The sequence below is a fragment of the Phoenix dactylifera genome, chromosome 8 (assembly GCF_051530095.1).
Source record: "Phoenix dactylifera cultivar Ajwa chromosome 8, Ajwa_hap1_PhDact_Kaust_v1.1, whole genome shotgun sequence".
Taxonomy (NCBI): domain Eukaryota; kingdom Viridiplantae; phylum Streptophyta; class Magnoliopsida; order Arecales; family Arecaceae; genus Phoenix; species Phoenix dactylifera.
Genome location: NC_143197.1, coordinates 26,404,678 through 26,427,255, shown reverse-complemented (window position 1 = coordinate 26,427,255; position 22,578 = coordinate 26,404,678). Strand labels below are relative to the sequence as shown.

Below are 22,578 nucleotides of genomic sequence, written 5' to 3'. Positions count from 1 at the left end.
CAGTGGCAGGGCATGGTCCTCAGTTGGACCTCGGAGGAGTATGGCCGTAGTAGGTGGCTGACAAGGGTAGACCTTGAGCGTCAGGATTTTCCTAGGTCGGAGGTCTCGAGGTCGGATGTCTTGAGGTCGGGCGTTCCGAGGTCGGACGCCGACTTCAGCTGTTCAGGATCGGCGATTGTGCGGCTTCTTGGGGGCATTTGTGTCACTTGGGAAAAAAATCTTATTCCCCCAACACTACCCCCCGACTTCCGAGTTCGAGCAGCTTGCGGGCTCGGACGTGGGAAGTAAAGTCTATCGTTAAAGTTGGGGGGCGAATCTCGTCTGCGCCCTCGTGTTTCTCGGAGTGTTTATGGCGAGACCCGCGCCCTTGGGAGTCTAGTTGGGTTTCCGAACTTGACTTCCGGGTCCTTTGTAGGGAGCGCGGGCTAATAGTCGAATTATCGCCGAAGGTTTTCATAGTTATTGCTCTCGGACTCTGCCGGGATTTCAGTGAGTAAGGCTGGAATCTCTGAAGATTGCCTTAGTATCTGTGTTCGGCTGGTGCACTTGTGGCCGGGACCGCTTTCTCAGCTAGACATCGGAGTCTATGTATGGGGGCCGAGTTGGGCCCTAACTTACGGAGACTTTGTTCAAGTTGTGACTTGACGAGCGGAGACTTGTCGAACGGAGCATGCATAATGTAGTTAGGAGATCGGTCTTAAGCCGACCCATTGGAGTAGCCCGACTTTGGGGCGAGATAGGACTCCAACGTTAGATGATTAGCGGTATGTAGATAAAATTTGACAAGGAGGGCATCGAGTTGGATGTACCTCTTGCATTCTCGGAGTTGTGTTTCACATGGCGGGGTAGGTTGCTTCCCTTCCTCGTCGTCCTCCGGAGTCATCTTGACTTGTGAGGGGGCTCGGGCTTCTCACGGACCCGACGACACCCACCGAAGTTGAGAGGATCTGGGGAGGCTTTATCGATCTACAGTTTTTTTCGAGGCCGAGGGAGCTTGAGACCCTCTGGTCGGACCCCGGGGCGCCTCAACCTTAGTCGAGGAGTCTTGTGTCGGGTCGGCGGGCCTGTGGGCGCTCTACCGAAGTAGGGTGCGCGCTAGTTCAATGGCAGAGCTCTGCTTCAGAAAGTATTGTCCGCTTCGGGGATCGGGGATCGTCGACCGCTCCTGGGGGTCCACTTTGTGGCGCCCCGGGTGGAACCACCCTTTCCACCCCTCACGGCTTCTTCCCGAGGTCGAGGGAGTCTGGTTCTCTACGGTCGACCCTCGGGGCATCCCGACCTTAGTCGAGGGAAAGTATTGTCCGCTTCGGGGATCGGGGATCGTCGACCGCTCCCGGGGGTCCACTTTGTGGCGCCCCGGGTGGAACCACCCTTTCCACCCCTCACGGCTTCTTTCCGAGGTCGAGGGAGTCTGGTTCTCTACGGTCGACCCTCGGGGCATCCCGACCTTAGTCGAGGAAAAGTATTGTCCGCTTCGGGGATTGGGGATCGTCGACCACTCCCGGGGGTCCACTTTGTGGCGCCCCGGGTGGAACCACCCTTTCCACCCCTCACGGCTTCTTCCCGAGGTCGAGGGAGTCTGGTTCTCTACGGTCGACCCTCGGGGCATCCCGACCTTAGTCGAGGAAAAGTATTGTCCGCTTCGGGGATCGGGGATCGTCGACCGCTCCCGGGGGTCCACTTTGTGGCGCTCCAGGTGGAACCACCCTTTCCACCCCTCACGGCTTCTTCCCGAGGTCGAGGGAGTCTGGTTCTCTACGGTCGACCCTCGGGGCATCCCGACCTTAGTCGAGGAAAAGTATTGTCCGCTTCGGGGATCGGGGATCGTCGACCACTCCCGGGGGTCCACTTTGTGGCGCCCCGGGTGGAACCACCCTTTCCACCCCTCACGGCTTCTTTCCGAGGTCGAGGGAGTCTGGTTCTCTACGGTCGACCCTCGGGGCATCCCGACCTTAGTCGAGGGAAAGTATTGTCCGCTTCGGGGATCGGGGATCGTCGACCGCTCCCGGGGGTCCACTTTGTGGCGCCCCGGGTGGAACCACCCTTTCCACCCCTCACCGCTTCTTCCCGAGGTCGAGGGAGTCTGGTTCTCTACGGTCGACCCTCGGGGCATCCCGACCTTAGTCGAGGGAAAGTATTGTCCGCTTCGGAGATCGGGGATCGTCGACCGCTCCCGGGGGTCCACTTTGTGGCGCCCCGGGTGGAACCACCCTTTCCACCCCTCACGGCTTCTTCCCGAGGTCGAGGGAGTCTGGTTCTCTACGGTCGACCCTCGGGGCATCCCGACCTTAGTCGAGGGATCCTTGCGTCAAGCTGATGTTTCATCGTCCTGCGATACTTCTCGAGGTCGAGAGAGTTTGGAACTCAACGGTCGAGTCTCGAGGCATCCCGATTTTGGCCGGGGAATCTGGGGATCACAGACGGCCCAACATTAGAAGAGAATTACAGTCGTCAAGATAAGAGAATTATTTGCAGAAAAGGAACTGAGCCCATTGTCCTGATTGTCTTGAACCCCTAGGGGTTTTACTGGTAGTACATTCGTAGATTCTCGGAGTTCCAGCTTCGCGGGATCGGAGTCCCCTCCAGGGACTTCAATTTGTATGCCCCTGGTCGTTGTACCCGGGCGATTTGATACGGCCCTTCCCAATTCGGGGCGAGCTTTCCTTGCTCGGTCGGTTGAGAAGCCTCGGCTCTCCTGAGGACGAGGTCCCCTACTTTGAAGAGCTTGGGCTTGACTCTGGAGTTGTAGTATTGGGCCATTCGCTGTTGGTATCTTGCCATGCGGACCCAGGCGACCTCTCGTGTCTCTTCGACGAGGTCCAAGTTGCTCCTGAGCTGGGAGGAATTGGTGTCGGGGTCATAATGCTCCACCCTTGGAGAAGGCAGGCCGATCTCCAACGGGATGACGGCCTCAGTGCCATATGCTAGGTTGAAGGGGGTCTCTCCTGTGGGCAGTCGGAACGTGGTCCGGTACGCCCAAAGGACATTGTACAAGTCCTCGACCCACTGTCCTTTGGACCGATCAAGCCTAGCCTTGAGTCCCTGCAAAATAGTGCGATTAGTTACCTCAGTTTCCCCGTTTGTCTGGGGGTGAGCGACCGAGGTGAAACGGTGATCAATGCCGAGCTCAGAGCAAAATTCCCTGAAATGAACATTGTCAAATTGTCGACCATTGTCAGATATAAGGATACGGGGTAGTCCGAATCTGCAGATTATGGACTTCCACACGAAGTCCCGCATCTTTTGCTCGGTGATCCGGGCGACGGGTTTGGCCTCGACCCATTTGGTGAAGTAGTCGATGGAGACGACCAGGAACTTCCTTTGTTCGGAGGCTTGGGGAAAGGGCCCCAGGATGTCGATCCCCCATTGGGCAAATGGCCAGGGGGCGATGATAGAAGTCAGCAGGGCCGAAGGTCGGCGCTGGATATTGGCGTTTCGCTGGCACCGATCGCATTTCCGGACGAAATCCGTCGCATCCTTCTGGAGTGTGGGCCAGTAATATCCTTGCCGCAGGATCTTGTGGGCCAGTGCCCGACTCCCCATGTGATTTCCGCAGATCCCTTCATGGACCTCTCGGAGGGCATAGTCCGCCTCGGAGGGGCGGAGGCATCTGAGAAGGGGAGAAGTGAATGATCGACGATAAAGTCTATTCTCGTACAGGACATACCGGGGGGCTTGGCGCTTGATTCGGCGAGCCTCCGTCTCGTCATGAGGTAAGGTCCCGTCTTGGAGATAGCAGACGAGCCCATCGATCCAGCTTGGCTCGGAGTCGATGCACATGGTGGGCTCGGGTTCTTCCGTGCTGGGGATCTGAAGATACTCGAGCGTTGTTCCCTTGGGAAGCTCGCTCATGCAGGAGGTTGCCAATTTGGACAGCTGGTCTGCCCTGGAGTTTTCCGCCCTGGGAATGTACTGAATATTGAAAGAATTCAGGGCAGACGTAAGTTCCCGCACCTTTTGGAGATACTTTTGCATGGATGGCTCTTTAGCTTCAAAGTCTCGTTGAATCTGGTTCACTACCAGCTGGGAGTCGCTGAAGGCCGTCAGGTCTTCCACTTTCAGTTCTTTCGCCAGCTTGAGCCCGGCGATGAGGGCCTCATACTCGGCCTCGTTGTTCGAAGCCGGGAACTCGAGGCGCAAGGCTTGCTCGGCCACCACTCCATCTAGACTGGTGAGGATGAGTCCGGCTCCACTACCCCCCAAGGTTGAAGACCCGTTCGAGTGCAGGACCCATGGCTGCCTCGGGGCTTCCTCCGCGGATACGGGTGGCAACTCGGGGTCGTCCGGCAGGGTACACTCCACGATGAAGTCGGCGAGTATTTGGGCCTTGATAGCCGGCCTGGGCCGATACTCGAGGTCAAATTCCCCGAGCTCAACCGCCCATTTGGCGATCCTCTCCGCACGATCCGACCTTTGCAATATTTGCTTCATAGGCTGGTCGGTCAATATAGCTATCGTGTGGGCTTGGAAGTAAGGCCTGAGTTTCCGAGCCGAGATGATGAGAGCGAAGATGGTCTTCTCAAGTTTAGAATATCGGGTCTCAGCATCCCTGAGAACCCGGCTGGTGTAATAGACCGGCTTTTAGAGCTTGTCCTCTTCCCGGACGAGGACTGAGCTCACTGCGGCCGGGGAGACGGCCAGGTATAGATAAAGAACCTCGCCCTTCTGGGGCTTGGTGAGCAGCGGGGGAGAGGCCAGAAGGCTCCGGAGCTCTTCAAAGGCTCGCTGGCATTCTTCTGACCACCGGAAGTCTTTCGGCCGTTTGAGGCTTTTGAAGAAAGGGAGGTAGCGCTCGGCTGACCGAAAGACGAACCTTCCCAAGGCGGCAACTCGCCCTGCGAGCCGCTGCACCTCCTTAACTGTCTTCGGAGGCGACATCTCTTGCAGTGCCCGGATTTTCTCCGGGTTGGCTTCAATTCCGCGCTGGGTCACTATGAAACCCAGGAACTTGCCCGAGGTGACCCCGAACGCACATTTCGCCGGGTTGAGCTTTATTTTGTATCTTCTGAGCTTGGCGAATGTCTCGTCGAGATCGGCTATGTGGTGTTCTGCCGCTCGGCTTTTCACCAGCATGTCGTCCACGTAGACTTCCATATTTCGGCCAATCTGGTCTTTGAAAATTTGGCTGACCAGTCTCTGATAGGTGGCCCCAGCGTTTTTTAGGCCAAAGGGCATCACCTTGTAGCAGTAGGTGCCCTTGTCGGTGATGAAGGCCGTCTTCTCCTCGTCTTCTGGCGCCATTCGGATTTGATTGTACCCTGAAAAGGCGTCCATAAAAGTTAGCAGTTGGTGCCCTGAAGTAGAGTCGACGAGCTGGTCGATGCTTGGAAGGGGAAAGCTGTCTTTCGGACAGGCCTTGTTCAGGTCGGTGTAGTCCACGCACATACGCCATTTCCCGTTGGCCTTCTTTACGAGGACTACGTTGGCGAGCCAGTCCGGGTAGGAGACCTCCCGGATGAAGCCGGCTTCGAGGAGTTTGTCCACCTCCTCGGCCGCAGCACGTTGCCGTTCTGGGGCGGAGCCCCTTTTCTTCTGCTTTATAGGCCTGCTGGTTGGCCTCACCTGGAGTCGGTGAACCATGACCTCAGGGTCAATTCCCGGCACGTCCGCAGGCGACCAGGCGAAGACGTCAGCATTGTCCCGCAGGAAGCTGACGAGGCGATCCCTCTCGCGGGCGCCGAGGCCGGAGCCGACCTGCACGGTTAGCTCGGAAAAATTTTCTTTTAGTGGAACTTGAACAAGAAGCTCACCGGGCTCTACTTGCTTCTTCCAGAGGGTGTCTCTCGCATCGAGGATTTCTATGGGCAATGAAGGGCCCGTTGGCTGAATTGTCGCCTCGGTCGGTTGCTTTACTCCGTGGGCCGCCGTGTAGCATTGCTTGGCGACCAGCTGGTCTTCTCGGACCTCGCCTACTCCTTGGCCGGTAGGGAACCGCATGAGCAGATGGTGGGTTGAAACTACGGCTCGAAGGGCATTCAGCCCTGGCCGCCCAAGGATGGCGTTGTAGACCGAGGGCAGTCGGACCACCAGGAAGTCCGTCCTCACAGTGCTCTCCCGGGGGGCGAGGCCAACTGTGACAAGGAAGCTGGTCTCACCTTCGACCGGGACCGAATCTCCGGTGAGCCCGACCAGTGGGGCGTTGATCCTCCGGAGATGTCCTTCTGTCAACCCCATTTTTTGGTAGGCATGATAATACAAAATATTGGCTGAGCTTCCATTGTCAACTAGGACACGCTTTACATCGAACTTATTTACAATCATTGAGATGACCACAGCGTCATCGTGAGGGGTCTCGACCCCTTCTAAGTCCTCGTCCGAGAACGAGATGACTTCATCAGTGCGTGGGCATTTCGGGGGTGCTCCCGGGGCGGCTGCTCCTGCTGAGGCCCTTCCAATCATGTTGATGGTGCCGGCAATGGGCCTGTTGTCGTCCGGATTTTCGGTTGGTACGACATCCTCCGCCGGCCTCCTTTCCTCGCGCCGGTTTCTCACGAACCGGTTGAGTACTCCTCGACGGATGAGTGCTTCTATCTCGTCCCCGAGCTGGAAGCAGTCCTCCGTGTCGTGCCCACGGTCTCGGTGGAAGCGACAGTACTTCCTGAGATTACGGAAAAATCCCGTGTCTCGCATAGGCGGCGGGGGTCGGAAGAAGTCCCGACCCTCAATTTCCATCAGGATCTCGGCCCGGGGGGCGTTGACGGGTGTATAGTTCTCGTACTTTCCCGGGTACGTCCGAGGCCGTGGTGGGGACCTCGGTCGAGGAGGGGTCCTCTGCTGAGGTCGCCCCTGCTGACGGGGCGGGCTCCTCAGTCTGGGGAGATTCTTCTCATGGCGAGGGGATCGGCTCCTCTGTTGGCCGCGCTCCTCGCGGCGCTTCTTCTGCTTCTTAGAGGCGGGCTCGATTGCTCCCCGCCTAGAGGCAACTGCCTCCTCGGCTTTGGCATACTTCCGGGCCCGGGCCAACATTTCGGTGAAGTCGGCCGGGAAGCTCTTCTCGATGGAGAAGAGGAATCGGTAGGAGCGAACCCCAGTCTTCAGAGCCGACATGGCTATCGACTGGTCTAGCTCGCGGACCTCCCATGTGGCGGCGGTGAAGCGGTCCAGGTATTTCTTGAGGGACTCCCCCTCTTTCTGTTTGATGTCGAGGAGGGAGTCTGACGTCCGTTGCTGGCGCCGGCTGGCAGCAAAGTTGGTGGCGAACTGCCTGCCGAGTTGCTCAAAAGAGGACACCGTGTTCGGTTCAGTCCAGAAAACCAAAGCCGAGCGGTCCCTCGGAGGGTTGCTGGGAAGGCCTTGCAAAGTATGGCCTCCGAGGACCCTTGTAGGGCCATGAGGGCCCGATAGCTCTCCAAGTGGTCGAGAGGGTCGGTGATTCCACTGTAGGGCTCCACCTGAGGCATTTTGAACCTTGCGGGAACCGGCTCATCCTCGATCCGGCAGGAGAAGGGGGACTTGGTAGTGAACTCAAAGTCTCCCTCCTGCCTCGCCTTCTTACTGTGGAGCGCTGCAATTTGGCGCTCCAAGTGCTCAACCTTTCTGTCGAGCTCCCCCACCTGCGGGATTGTCGCCGCGGTTTGCGCCGGCTCACGGCGGTCCGGGGCTGACTCAGCCTCAGAAGGCTGGAGTCTTCTGTTGAGATCCTCCCCCGGTAGCTCTCTCTGGGGGGAAGTCCGTTCTTCGTTATTGGCTCTGGAGGAGCCATGTAGATTCTGGCCGGGGAGAACCGGGCCGTTGGGAAGAAATTCCGGCGGGACCTGGGCCCGCGGGGGAAGCGTTGGTAAAGCTTCCTCGCGTCGCAGGCCCTGAACGGCGGCGGCCAGGGCCTGGACTTGCTGTACTAAGGCGTTGAACTGTTCCGGCTGGACCTGAGGAACTGGGTCAGCCGGAGTTGGAGAATTCTGGACAGAGCGTCCAGGACTTTGCGGGGGACGCCGGGAGACGTTGGAGGCTTCCTTACTTCTCAACTTCATGACTGCTACTCGGGCCCTTCCTCTAGCGCCAACTGTTGCTGGAAATTAGACCCGAGGGCAATCTTCGGTCGAGGGAGAGGGAGCTGCGGGTCACCACGGCGGGGCGGCGACCAGTCGGCGGGCGGCGTCCTTCGTCTGGGGTGGCCGGAGAGAGGGAGTTGGGGATCCTCACGGCGGGGCAGCGATCCGTCAGCGGGCGGCGTCCTCCGTCTGGGTGCCTGCAGACAAACCGGTGGCCGGGTTTTCCGGCGCCGGCCCTCCGACGCTCAAGTCAGGGAGGGGGCAGATAGTGTAAGGAGGAGATGAACAGTGCTTGTAAGGCGCGGAATTTTCCAACCCCCTCCTGAGAAGCTAAGGCTCCCTTTTATAGGTGGGGGTCGGTTTACCTGTGATGTAACAGGGCGAGGCCATAGTACGGCTCGGCATGTGGCTCAGGTCGGCGCACGGTCAGGCGAATCATTGTGCTGATGTCGGCGGTGAGGGCGTCGTACGACCCGAACCAGTACGCTACCAGGCGAATCATTGCATTGGTGTCGGAGGTATGGCCGAGATCAGAGACTTATCATGGTTGACCAGACTCTGCTGGGCTAACTTGCCGTGGAGAGCCGAGGATCCGTAGATGTCAGAAGCCATGCGCATTAATTGTGGAGTAAGCCGGAGATCCGCATTAATGGTGGAGTAAGCCGGAGATCCGCATTAATGGTGGAGTAAGCCGGAGATCCGCATTAATGGTGGAGTAAGCCGGAGATCTACATTAATTGTAGAGTGAACCGGAGGGTTACAGCGGCCATGCGCAATAAATGCTGAAGCAGTGGCAGGGCATGGTCCTCAGTTGGACCTCGGAGGAGTACGGCCGTAATAGGTGGCTGACAAGGGTAGACCTTGAGCGTTAGGATTTTCCTAGGTCGGAGGTCTCGAGGTCGGATGTCTTGAGGTCGGGCGTTCCGAGGTCGGACGCCGACTTCAGCTGTTCAGGATCAACAATATCAGCATTATCACTAGCACCAACATTTCCATCCTTTCTGGATTGACTTGCAAATTGAGTCATGTCTATGACTTCAAGTATATCCATGTGACGTTCAACATAAAGATGCACTATATCCCAATGGTTGACTTGATAAATATCTCAAAAATCTGCTAATCATCATATAAAACTCTAATACTGTACGTGCTTGAAGTCCCTTCCTGGTACTCCATAATACACCTTTTCCATATTAGTGTAACCCAACTCATTTAACTTATCAATGATGCCAAGACATGATAATTTGTCTACATCAATATCTTCTACCTCTATCGCTGATCCACCAACATAGTCGAATGTAGGATGGTTGACAAATGAGCAACCATGATGAATAACAATTGTAACACAAAATCAATTTATATAAAGACACTGAAAAATCCCTAAACAAGACATAATGGGTCTATTAAACCATTAGATAATAACCTATTGAAAATCAATAACCTATATAGTGTATCAACATTCAATGTGAGACCCTAGAACAGACATAAGGGTCCACTGAAGCATTATATAATAAGTTTTTTAGCTTCCTAAACTGGATATAAGGGGTCCTACGGCAGACAGAAGTAACATTAGTGGTCCATTAAAGCATGACACAATAGGCTTTTTTAGCATCTCGGGATATAATGCCAAATATTTTTAGCATTTTAGCATCCAAAAGTAGAGATTAGGGGACCACTAAATATATAAAATGCCGTAACCCTAATGGAAAAATAACACAATTATGCTACAAACAAAATTCAGATCCTCACATGCAGAAATGCTAATATCCCTAATTATAATCCTATTTTTCTTAATGTTGTACATTTTCAAGTTGCTATCCTACCTTTGATTTGGAAAACCCTCAATAAGAAATATTGCGACAATTCCTTTCTTTACAATGATGGTGGCGTTCCAATAGGGGATGTGTAGATGGCGGATTTCATCGAGCAAGTCACAAGCTTGGCGGATCAAGGTGTAGTCAGCATTGAGAAGAAAACCTGGAACTATCGGGTTGGGAGGGATGGAGGACTAGGGCGAAGTTAGGTGAATCCCGTTTCATTTTAATTTTAACTAAAGAAGGGGATTTAACTAATTGACTTTTGCCCATGTTTAATTTGCCGTATCAGATTACTTACGGGCCACATACAGTCATGTGATAGCCACGAGCAGACAACATTAAGCTCTGCCCGATTTTCTGATTTTGCTTAATTTTTATTTTATTTTATTGATCAAATGGATACAATCAAACATTGGATGATTCGGTTGTGAGTACCCTGAGCTTCATTGTCAAAAAAAATGCATTCTTTTCTATTCTTCAAAGATGAAAGTATTTGTGCAAAAACGGGCTAAGCCTGCGTATTACCAGGCCCTGCATTACCCTGGGACCAATTCTTTTGTTTTATTGATCAAATTGATACAATCAAAAATTAAGCCAAATTTTATTATAAAAAAAAATGTATTCTTTTCTATTTTTTAAAGATGAAAGTATTTGAAGTATTATCCGTCTAATTTACACTCTGTGCGGAAACGGGCCAGGCCTCTAGAGGCATTACCCTGGGACCAGCCCAAGCCCGCTTCTCGGCCAACAAATGCCGTAAACCCTCCTCGTTCCCTACTGTTCTTCCGCACTCTAGGGTCTCGAATTCTCTTGATTTCGGTCGTGTTGTTAAAAGAAGCGCGGCCTCTAGGTTTCCGATTTCGGTCCAAATCTCCGACCCAGCGATGGGGATCGACCTCTTCGACGCCTGCGATCCGGGCGCTGACGACGTTGACCTCTCCAAGATCGAGGTCGACAAGCAGTACGCCCGGCGGCTGGAGCACAACAAGAAGCGGGAGGCCCTCCAGAGGTACGAGGAGCTCAAAAAGCGCGGCCTCGCCGGCGACTCCGACGAGTCTTCGTCCTCGTCGGACGACGATGACGATCCCGTTGACTCCGGTAAGAGGGACCTCATGTTCTTCGATGCTCTCGTTAGGGTTCGGAAGCATGACCCCCGTATCCTCCAAAAGGACGCAAAAATCTACTCCGATGAAGAAGAGGAGGAAGAGGAGGATAATAAGCCCAAAGCTGCGAAAAAGGAGAGACCTTTGTATCTAAAAGACGTCATAGCCCAGCATTTGATCGAAGAAGGGCCGGAGTTCGGCGAGAAGCCGCTGAGAAATAACCCCAAGGTCTATAATGAGGAGCAGGAGGAGGGTCTCAAGGCGTTCTTGGAGGAAGCAGAGAAGGAGGAAGCTGAAGCTGGGTCTGACGATGATGGCGATATCATTAAAGAGAAGGAGACGGCTGTGGAGGAGGTGGAGGAGGATGCCGATGAGCGCTGCAAGAAATTGGATGATTACTTTGGGAAAGATGATGGATCGAACGAGGATGATTTGTTCCTGAAAAACTATTTTCTCCAGAGGTCGTGGATCGAGAAGGATGAGAACAAAAAGCCATCTTTTGATGACATTGATGTTTCGGAGGACGAGGATGAGCTCCACAAGCAGGATAGGTACGAGGCCGAGTACAATTTCCGGCATGAGGAAAGGGAGGCGGACCGAGTTATGGGTCACTCGAGGTTTATTGAAGGGTCTGTGAGGAAGAAGACGAGCAGCAGGAAGCTGCAGAGGAAGAGCAAGGAGGAGAGGATGGCGCAGGCTGAGTTCGAGAGGAAGGAGGAGCTGAAGCACCTGAAAAATCTGAAGAAGAAGGAGATCCAGGAGAAGCTCGAGAAGATTCGGGCAATTGCAGGGATCGGAGTGGACGATGCTTGCAAGCTGGATGAGGATGATCTGGAGGAAGATTTTGATCCAGAGGACTATGATAAGAAGATGAAGGAAATGTTTGATGTGGATTATTACAATGCTGAGGATGCTGATTCGGAATTTGGAAGCAATGACGAGGCTGATTTGGAGAAGCCTGATTTTGATAAGGAAGATGAATTGCTTGGGCTTCCTAAAGGTTGGGATGTTAGTGGATCTAACGAAGGGTTTGAGGCAGCAAGGGAGAGGTTCTTGAAACAGAAGGAGGAAGAAGAGCCACGGCAAGGGGAGGGTAAGAGGAAGCGGAAGAGTAAAATCTCTCTTAAGGAGAAAGTGGAGCTTGATAAGGAGTTGGAGGAGTATTATAAATTGGATTATGAAGATACTATCGGGGACCTGAAGACTCGGTTCAAATACAAATCTGTTTCGGCTAACAGATACGGCTTGCGCCCTGAAGAGATTTTAATGGGTAACGACAAGGATTTGAACCAGTATGTTTCCTTGAAGAGATTAGCACCTTATAGAGAGAAGGAGTGGAAGGTGACATATCATCAGAAGTTGAAGAAGGATTTGATTCTTCATGGAAGAACAGATGCCCAGAAGACTGGTAAGAAGCAGAGGACAAAGGAAGGCACAAATTCTACAGAGCCTGAGAATGAAAAACAGGAAACAAAACCAGAGGAAGCAAAAGGTGAACCTAATCAACTGTCTAGGCGCAGCAGAAGAAGACACCGACAGGCTGAATTGAAACTGTCCCACTCGAGGCTCATGGCTTATGGAAAGATCCCCTCGAAACCTCAGATAAAGCATTAATTTTTTTGGAGAATATAGCATGGATAATTTGAAAGGTAGTTCATTTCTAGAATTTTGCCATATCTTTTGTTAGCAATATAGGGGTAGGCAAAGCCTATATTCTTTATGTCAGAAGATGGAGTCATTAAGCTTCTTTTCATTTCCTGGGTCGTTAATGTTGGAACTCCAAATGCACTTCATGGATGTTGTCTTTAAATTGCTGTTTGTGTGGCAATTTTGAGCATTTTGTAGTGGAAAAGTAATTTATAATCCAACTTCTGACAAGTTTGATGATATGCTTTTGTAGTTTTTGCTTTTCTCCAATGCTTTTTTACATGAAAACTGTGCGTTTAGATACATTTGTGGGTGAACCTAATTGGATATAAGACATGTGTTGAAGTTTAATAGTACTTTAGAAAGTAGTTACCAAACAACACATAGCTTTTAATAAAAACTCTTCCAAAAGCTCTACTTTTTGAAAACTCTACAAGCTCTATTGCCAATAGCAATCCCAAACAGGGCCTCACTGTTTAACATGATAGTGATTGCGAAACAGCCTTGCCTAATTGCCGCTTGAGCAATGAACAAATGAAGGTAATGGATTTCCATGTATTTGGGCACTAGGTTAATATATTGCTTTATGAGGATGGTTGGTAAGGACATACAAATATAGAGGAAGTGCTTATCTCATGATGGTGTAGGATGGATGAGACTGTTAGGTGTGGGCAAAGGGGGCAAGAATCTGCAATAACAAGCTTCTCAAATGAAGCATCTAATGCTTTGAAACTTAGCTTACTGATTTTTTAAAAATAATAAATATGTGTTCTAGAAACAAACTCTTACTAATGAAACATTTCATATATTTATAAATTGGCTGATTTGAAACAGCATGTAGAAATAGGATTTACTCCGATGCACCATTACAAGATTTTGCATCTAAAACGTGTTGAAACTAGAAATTAATCAAGATTTGTTCAAGAGTAATTTTCAAGATTTGTTCAAAAGTAGAATTTTAAAAGTATTGTTGAAGTGACTGAAATTGATTCTAAAGAATAGATCATCTGAAAGTGACTATAACTGACAACTTGACTAACAAATTCGTACTTGACCAATATTAGCTGTGATATTTAGCATCTTTGGTAGCTGAAACTTTAGCTATGATACTTATTAACAGCCAGTAAAGAGGTATAAAATGTCCTTAAAGAATAAAGGCAGAGTTTGAGAATATTGTAGTGTACTCTAAACTTCTTGTTGCTTCCTGGCTTCATAAGTATGTCACGGTTATTTGCCTGTTTGTATTTTTTGACTCTGGTTGGACTTGAACCTCTAAGCTATTCTCCTAGAATATGCAATGCTGGTTTAATATAAAGAGAGAATATTAGGGATATTGGATGTCATTGAGGATAGATTTTATGAATGTGATTGCAGCGACCTTAAGCTTGTTTTTATGGACCATAGTTTCACCATGGATGAATAATTAAATTTAATTTGTTTGAATGTGGTGGTGTATCAATGGTTTTATGCTGGTTAACTTTTATGTCATAAGCTTTACCTGTCGAAACCTTACAGTTTGAGTTCTGACCTGATACCTCTTTGATGGATGCTGAGATTTCTGTTTCTTTACCAACTAGTCCTTGCTTCCATGACTTATTAAAAATCACTTTACCTTAACCATCATGTGACCATCTTTCCTTTTTGTAGTGAATGAACCAAATTATAGTGAATGGACCAAAAGTTAGTAACTTGGAATATGATACCTAGAGTTGTATTTTACCCATATAATCTGTAAACGATCTTGAACCCTGTTTCGTTTCTCTAAAAAATGCTTGGAATTTGTGACAGATGAAGTGGTTCCTGCATTTATTCCTTTTTTTTTCCAACACCTATTTTTCTTTCTGTTAGCTATTCCATTGATCTGTCTTTCAGGGGGATGATTGTTGATGTTGGCAATTTTTGCCATGTTTTGCTGAGGCAATTTTGCCATGTTAACATGAAAAGAGGATCCTTCAGAAAAATATATATATGAGTGTGGATTATGAGGCTGTGGATCAGTTTTCTTGTGATATGGTTCTAAGAAGGCCTGGATTATTTTTAGGGTCCTGATATATGTATCTTTCTCCTGTGCATTCGTGCAGAAAAATAATTCCTTTGTGTTGCAGATGATCATCAATGAAGAAATAGGTCACTGCTTCATTGGTGACAAATTTATTGAAGTACTTGAATGCCACTTATGCTGCTCATGTCCTACTTTCTTTTGTGAAATTGTCCTTGAAAGAACTTCAAATATTAGCTTCAATATTTAGCTTGTCAGAGACCACCAATAAACTGTCCTTGAAAAAATTGGGGTTCAAGTGCAACTTAATCCACCTATCTTCTCTTTTATATATCATTCGTAAAAGAAATTAGAGTAATTAATTATAATTTAAACCTGTTAAGGTATCAAAGACCACCCAGTAACATTAAAAAAGAAAGTACGAGGCACCACCCAAAAAAATGAACAAACCATCATGCATCATGCTTTATTTTTTTTGAACTATTTGTAGTTGTAGTCGCTTACTCAGTTGTTTCAGAATTGCTTATGAGCTGATGGAATTTATATATGCTTACATGTGATTCTTTTCTCAGAAAAAAATGATGTATAATCTAAAAGTAAACTTTTACTGATTTTAGAACTTCTGGATGATATTTAGGTTTATGCCTTTGCAATTTCTGGAACTGTTGGTGCTTTTGCTTGTCATTGGCATGAAGCAATTAAGAAGATGGAGCTTGCAAGAGCAGGTTCTTTTTTCCTTTTCCCCTTGTTTTTCTTTTCTTTTTTTTTGTTTAATGGTACTCCATATTTTTGACCTTTTGGCCTGTTTAAGGTTGTTACCTAGCCTACAGTGTCATGCAGCTGCTTATGGGGATGCTGTGATTATGACAATTAAAATGAAGCAGTTACCAAAATTTACTTGTAACATGGAATGCCCATGTTTTTTTTTCCTCTTCTTATCAATCCATTCTATAGTATCGTGATAACTGTTTGTTTATTGAGGATGCTGTGATTATGACAATTAAAATGACAATTAAAATGAAGCAGTTACCAAAATTTACTTGTAACATGGAATGCCCATGTTTTTTTTTCCTCTTCTTATCAATCCATTCTATAGTATCGTGATAACTGTTTGTTTATTGAGAGATTGACTATAAAAAATTGTATACCATCTTAAATCTGGATGTATAGTTTTGTAAAATCTTAAAAGGTCTGTGTATTTTGTTTGTTTTTGCTCTTGATTGATCCTTATTATTAAAAGCGCACACAGCCATTTACTGAAACTAGGCTTTAAAGCTGCACTGATGCATTGCCGAGTTTCCCCTGGTCATTCAGAAAATGGAAACCTGATCTTGCTGGCAGCTAGAACTAGTTTAACATAAAGATAACTATGCATAAGATTTTGTGAAAGTAAGGAATGTTAGACAACATAAGGACTTTAGATATCTGCTCTTACAGGGTAACTTGCACGTAGATTAATTGCTGCTTTGACATGTTGCAAGGACTCCATGAAGTTCTTGGTTCGAATCTAGTTGATTTATTCGGCAGTTTTGATGTAGTTGTGATGAAAGGGGGTGTTATTTTTTTAATAGTAAAAAGGAATCGAGATGCATGGGTATAGCTGAAGGATGTACGAATCTCACTTGAGTGTGTTTCTGCATCTCCCCTTAGGCTTTTATGAATACTGATCATGTATCATTTACTTGTTCAACATTGTGGAAGGAAGGTTAATGTGCCTGCTGATGAGGCAGCGAAGGAGGCATTTCTGCGAGTCCACTGGGTTGGGAGACCTGAGCTGAATGCTCTTGTAACTATTGATTCCCTTTGATATGGGTGTTTTAGAATGTAATAGACGTCAGATGTAAGTAAAAGGGGGAGAGGAAAGGCAAGTGAAAAATGAGGAAAAATATGTACCATTGTGGTAAATGGGAATCATATCATGACAATAGGTGAGGAATATCATGCATTTCCTGAGGTGGCAATTAGTAAGTACCACTCAGAAATCAAGTGAGCTAATAGGTGAGAAAGCTTGTTCTGGTTTAAGTTTTATTCTGGATGTAACCTTTATGGAAGCTGGTAGAATTTTTTTATCCTGTGGAATTAAAACTTCAATTTTTATCACTGTATACAGCCTTAAAACTGAGTCGTGTGGATCTAGTTTAGGTTTAATCCTATGGAAGTTTCAATTCTATGATTGGACCTATGAAGTTAACTCGGGTAGGGACCTTTTAGTAGGTCTTCAAACGAGTAAAGCTGAACATTGGCTGTTTGGATTCCAGCTTAGCTGCATGATAGGGTTATTTGAGCACTGCTGGAGCTCCAGCCAAACTTAGTTATGAGTGTTCGAAGTTTGGAGCCCCCTCTCAAATATCAATCATGGCCGTCGTGCAATACAAAGGCTGCTGTGATTGGGACATCTCCAGATCAACACTGCAAGGATCTTAGCTCATGATAGAACTATTACAACTAAAAGAGTTTTAAGGATTTTGTGTGTCAGCCAAGATGGGTTCAGCTTTTGCATGTCAAGCTTATGGCTTTAACAATTCCTTGATCTAATTTTGTTTGGTCCGGATCATGTTGCATTTGACCAATGCAATTGCCGAAATTGATTTGTTTTTTTAAGGTTGCTACATGATTATTTGCTATTTCTTTGTTAGTTGATGATTTGCAACTGTAGTTCCATATCTTCTCTCTTCTTCGGGCAATAATAAACCCAATTCTTGGTTACTCTAGTTTATGAAGAGAAGTGAGCCAAAAGTAGTTTGTGGTCTCCACTGGTCCATGCTCTCATTCATGTCGTCTACTTAATTTGGTCCCTGAAATGCAGATTGGCCCTCGCCAACTTTCGTTTGGAGAGGCCCTGGTTTCAGATCATCACTTGCAGTCCTCCAAAATCTCAGGAAAAATGGTTGTCAGCCGCTACTCATATACTGCTGCTGGCATCGCATATAATAATTTGATCACCTCCTCATGGGTCACACCAGTCTTTATGAGAATCGCACCAGAAATATGAGCGAGGCATCAATCCATTAATAATATTTTAGATTGTGAGCGTGGGGACTTAATTGCACTAGAATTAGATAGAGTGGAGATCAGAACTTATTGCATGAACTACCCCTGTCATCCAAGGAACTGCACCAATCCCCTCTTGCCACGCCCGCACGAGGAATTGCATGGGAATGTGAGTGGGGCATGATGGCTTTTTGCGTTTTTATGCAGAGGATGGAAGGCCGGAACTTGGCTAGATTACCAACATAACTTGAACCAAGCCACCAAGAGCTTGGTGGTAAAACACCTGGTGAAGAAGAAAGTTCTTCTTTAAATGAAACGATGCATTGGTGTAACACAGTCCTTTTTTTTTTTTTGGTACGATGGTGGCTCACACTCGTTGGGTGTGAATGGAGCCTATAAAATTAGAAAACAAAAGACTACATAGGGGCTCCGACGCAGACACATGGTCCATTCAGATAAATCTTCTAGAGTAATGAGCAGCAAAACAGGCAAATCAGTCAGCGACACAGTTTGCCTTCCTATAAACACGCGTGGTCTGGTAGGAGTCACATTCCTTTAGTAGTCTGCGGATGTCGTGGAGCAGCGGCCTCTCCTCAATAGCGCACCCCTGCCTCTGGACCCACTGGAACTTTTTTTTTTTTAGTTAGCATGGATTTTCAAAAGAAATCCTACATGATACTTGAATTTAATTCTTTAGATCTTTTGCATATTAAGTAGCAACAGCTCACTAAACTGGTAGGATTATATTTAGGCACACGAGTAGTTAGGAATGTGCCTACATCTCTCAACCTAATGCCGAGAACTACCTAGGGTTGCCAATAATAGTTATCAATCTCTTATGTGCATGTATCTGCAAGAAACTCTTCATTCTCTTGCGTTAACGTGCAAGAAAATATTTTACGTACGTAGAACTTTCTATGTCCCACTAGAATTCTCACCGCAACCAACAGAACTTCTTCTTTGGAGCTTTTTCAAAATGCTTCACCAGACCCCCTAATTGTTTTAGCTTTTCCAGGGTCTTGGATTACTCCATATAAGGAGTGTGGGTCATTAACATTCTTATTTCTTTGGGGATCAAGATTCTTGGACAGCTTAATAATGGAGTAGATCACACATGCGCCATATTTCTTTTAGGATATAGATTCCTGGAAGTTTGGCAGTCCGTCAACACTATGAAACTCTATTTTACTAGGTCCTGGCTCACCATGCAAGGCTTCTAGTTCTTTGCAAGTCCTTAAGACTGAAGAACAAAAAGGATCAACGAAATCATGGGAATTCAGACTACTTTTAGCCCCACTATTCTCGAAATCTAGATGCCATTTTTCATACGTAAGTGACTGTCTCTCTAATTCGCAGTAGGTGTGTATGCTTCCCTGAGGCGAGAGCATTTGCTTCTTCGGATGTGGGTGCTTATGGGACTTCTGCTTCGCCAACTGTAGGATTGAGACCTTTTTCTGTGTCTGTTGATATCTCTTTGGAATGGAAAATTTTTTTTTCAAATAGGGCCGGCAAATTAGTTAACGGTCGTTGTTAAAGTTTACAAGATCACACTCAGACGAAAATCATCTCCACCAAATTGAAATCAGACATTGCAACTCCTGCACCATCCAGAATGAGTACATGAGTACATTCATGAAGAGGAGCTCGAGCTTGATAGTCCTGGATATCATAGCTTTCCAAACGCATGATGCGAACATTGTTTGCATAACCATTGATCAAATCCTGTGTGTTTCAAATTGTCCAACTCTCTTCAGGCAACATGCAACACATTTTAGGAACCAAGTTGCATTTCTCATGCTTCAGGTATCTCCAACATCTCAGCAGTACAAAAACCCCTCTTCCCATGGTTCTAGGATGAAAAAGGTTCAGTATTGCCATGACTGCCATAAATTCTCCTAAGTCATTGGATCTCGACCTCTACTATTAGATCTCATTCTAGTTGACAAGCGTCAGGTTAGCTCTTCCTTCAGTCAGTTGTCTCTGACATGGCAAATTCCAGTAGGCTGAATTGAGGTTAACATAGAAGCACCCTTGAGTTAATGGTCCTTGTATTGCACGATGCACAAGCTCAGCACTTGGTGCCTCAATCTCCATAACTTGTTGGTTTTCTTCTTTCTTCACCAGCTTGCCATTCCACCATTGTCCGAGACCACACTCAGATGTCCCAAAACAAAACAATGCCACAATCCTCTGAGCTCTAAGCTGGCCCTAGTATTTATCTACGTGGCATGACAGCCACCAAATATTCCGTTAGTCAAAGTTGAACTGATATATCACCTGTCACAAATCCGGCATCGTCTAAAAGCTTAAAACCATTCACATAGTTTACCCTATCTACAAGTCAAACCCAAATACCCAATGCTTGTGCTCCGAAAACTATTGCAGACTCCATGCTCAGGCAAAACTTCAAAACAAAACTTCAAACTTTGATGCATTTGGACTCCTACCCAAATTAAGATACCATTGCAGCAAGTGACATAGAGGGTATGATACTTTGTTTCACGAGTTGGGCATCTAAGTCGGCCAGTTAAATCTTTCCTGGAAGATTGAAATGGAGTCTATAAATCTGCAGCCCTAGTTTGTTGCATTCCCAATGGGACATGAATTTGTGGACTATGCATATCTGTGAACTACTAGCTTATTAGGCGTAACCAAGAATTTACATCTAAATAAATCTGCTGTGGCTGGTTCACTACTATCTAGCTACCCCATCATGAGGTGTTCTTTCAGGTATTTCTACTCCCACAAGGGAAAGCAGAAGGAAACAGAAGTTAATCCATCATTTTCAGAATGAAGGAACTGGTGAACAAACTGTGAGATGACAAAATCAGACCCAACAAATACAGAAGTTTGGAGAGTGAAGCCAGCAACATCGCATATCCAAAAGCAACAGGAAATTACAGAGATAAAACTCCATTCATATATCCTGACATAAATCTAACCATCCGTTATTACTGTACAGATGCAAGAAGAATGAACACAAACGACAGATAGCTACCACACACCTCAACCAAGCAGAGAAAGGTCCTCTTGGTTCCAGAATAGGGACAAAAAGAAAGCAAAACACTCATCTAGAAACCATTCATTTCCAAAAGGTAAGTCCGCCGCTTCATCAATGCCTTTGCTGCAGCCTTATGTGGGCCATCAAATGCTCCACAAACAAAGGCATCAGCCTCCTTCCTACTGCTTTTGCTACCACTACTTCCCACAGGAGAGGGCTTGATTGCCACCAATGTGGCTCCTTGCAATCCCATCCCACCAGGGAGCTCCAAGTAGGGAGCATATCTCAACTTCATATTGGATGCAGGAACCTGTGTCCTATTTGAAGATGCTGAGGCTGCCAATGGCTTCTCCCTGAACTCCTTCAGCTGCTCTAGCCCCATACTCAATGTCCCCTGCCCATCAGCATCGGTCAAGACCAAGCTCTTCAGTGTTGGGTGGTCCTTGATGATTGGCCTCAGAAGATAATGTCTTGTGGAAGCAGCAATCAGGGAACTGATTGTCCAGACCACCCGAAGTTTCAGCCCTCCATTTATGTAGAAAGATTCTGGTATGCTCCCGTTGTCTTCTAATCCTGTTTGCTGTTCAGTAGATGCTGGTTTTCGGTCTACCCGTGTACCTCCCAAGATCACACAATTCTGAAGGGTACTCCCAAACTCTGCCCTCCACTTCAAAAGCACTCCTCCTTCTGTTCCAACATCTCCAGCAGGGAGTTCGATTCTGAGATTTTGGATGTGGGTGAAGTTTTTCAGGACTTGTGCAGGCGAGTAGTGGGAGAGCTGTGGGAAGAGGGGTTTGAGCCCACCATTGGTGTTGCGAAGATGGTGGAAGGGTTTACTAAGGGTGAAGATCATAAGCTTTAGAAAGTGGGAGAAAAGATTTCGAGGCTTCGGGGAGGACAGGTTGAAGGCATCATCATATTCACCATCAACAGTGACAACACGGTCGATCTTAACATAGACATCATGGACTAGAGGAACCAGGGAATTGAATCGCTTGGACACTGCAGAGCAGCGGCCAAGGGACCGGACATCAGCAATCTTGTTGAGTATGAGGAGGACCAGAGAGTCTGGTATACGGTCAAACTGATCTTGGTCGAGGGATGGGTGGGCATGGATTCTTGTTTTGTTTTGCATTTTATCTAAGAAGGTTTCCCTGCTCTAATTAGCCGTAAAGAAGTAAAACTGATGTCCTCCTTTTCTTCTAGTTATGAAAGTTTGGAACTTGAAAAAAGACAGGTTTTCTTCTAGTTATGAAAGTTTTGAACTTGAAAAAAGACAGGTTTTGACGCTTGGATTTCCTTAATCATAAGCATAGGAAAAAAAGACACTAGCTTTGGGCCTAAGATATGAAATGCTAGCTCTAGTTAGCTTTTGGGGAAGAAAATGAGAAGCTGAAACCCAAATGAATCATCTAAAGAACCAAAAGACAACAAAAAAAGTGATAATTAGAACAAATCTTACATATATCAAACTTTAAAAACACTTTATTTGTGACTCTAACTATTCCAAGCTTGAAGCAACCCCAAAAAAGGTCTTTCGCTGGAATAAGCAGAGAACAAAATGAGCAAAGATCTGGGGTTCGGATTTATACACAAGCAATTCTAATTAAACTAAAGAACAGAACCCAGAAAGGCATAAGAAGTCCGTCAAAATGCCGCATCTCAAAATATATACTAGCATAAAGAACCAAAATTTCTCCAAAAAATTATCTCAAAGAATCAATCTCTTTTCACCCATAATTCCTAACAAGATGAAAGCCGCCAAAGATAACAGAAGAATACCTACTCCAAGACTCCAGGCTCATCGGAAAGCATAGTTCCCGGTTAGAATCCGACCAACCGCTCTAAAATCCAAACTTTCTCCGGCGACCCACCCGATCGGAGGACCTTGAGCTCCAATTCAAAAGGAAAACCCAATAATTAGGGATTCTGGAGGTAGAAAGACGGGACTTTTCCACCTGAATCCCCCCCTGCCCAAGGCCAGCAATAGATCCCAGCCTACGAGGGCAAACTCCTAGAAGAGAAAGAG

At 47.3% G+C, this 22,578-nt stretch overlaps 1 protein-coding gene and 1 pseudogene across 3 annotated transcripts; one reads left to right on the top strand and one right to left on the bottom strand.

The window, feature by feature from the left end:
• The first annotated feature begins 10,495 nt into the window (after nucleotides 1-10,495).
• On the top strand, nucleotides 10,496-22,260 carry LOC103709116 (uncharacterized). 2 transcript variants are annotated; one of them, XR_015968267.2, is made up of 3 exons: nucleotides 10,583-12,560; nucleotides 15,195-15,282; nucleotides 20,279-22,260. XR_015968267.2 is itself a non-coding variant. In XM_008794319.6 (2 exons), exon 1 carries the CDS (start codon nucleotides 10,693-10,695, stop codon nucleotides 12,523-12,525), a length of 1,833 nt encoding a protein of 610 aa, XP_008792541.3. In that variant the 5' UTR covers nucleotides 10,496-10,692; the 3' UTR covers nucleotides 12,526-12,560; nucleotides 15,195-15,592. The 2 variants fall into 2 exon arrangements, 1 of the variants encoding a protein (XP_008792541.3); XM_008794319.6 differs by lacking the exon at nucleotides 20,279-22,260 and having other exon boundaries at nucleotides 10,496-12,560; nucleotides 15,195-15,592.
• On the bottom strand, nucleotides 20,446-21,684 carry LOC103709050 (F-box protein At4g18380 pseudogene; annotated as a pseudogene). The gene has a single exon (XR_015968268.2). The product of XR_015968268.2 is annotated as an F-box protein At4g18380 pseudogene (transcript).
• Nucleotides 22,261-22,578: the final 318 nt, after the last annotated feature.

What these genes read in the sequence shown, in the direction of transcription:
- LOC103709116 (XM_008794319.6), top strand. Translation starts at nt 10,693, where the DNA reads ATGGGGATCGACCTCTTCGACGCCTGCGATCCGGGCGCTGACGACGTT.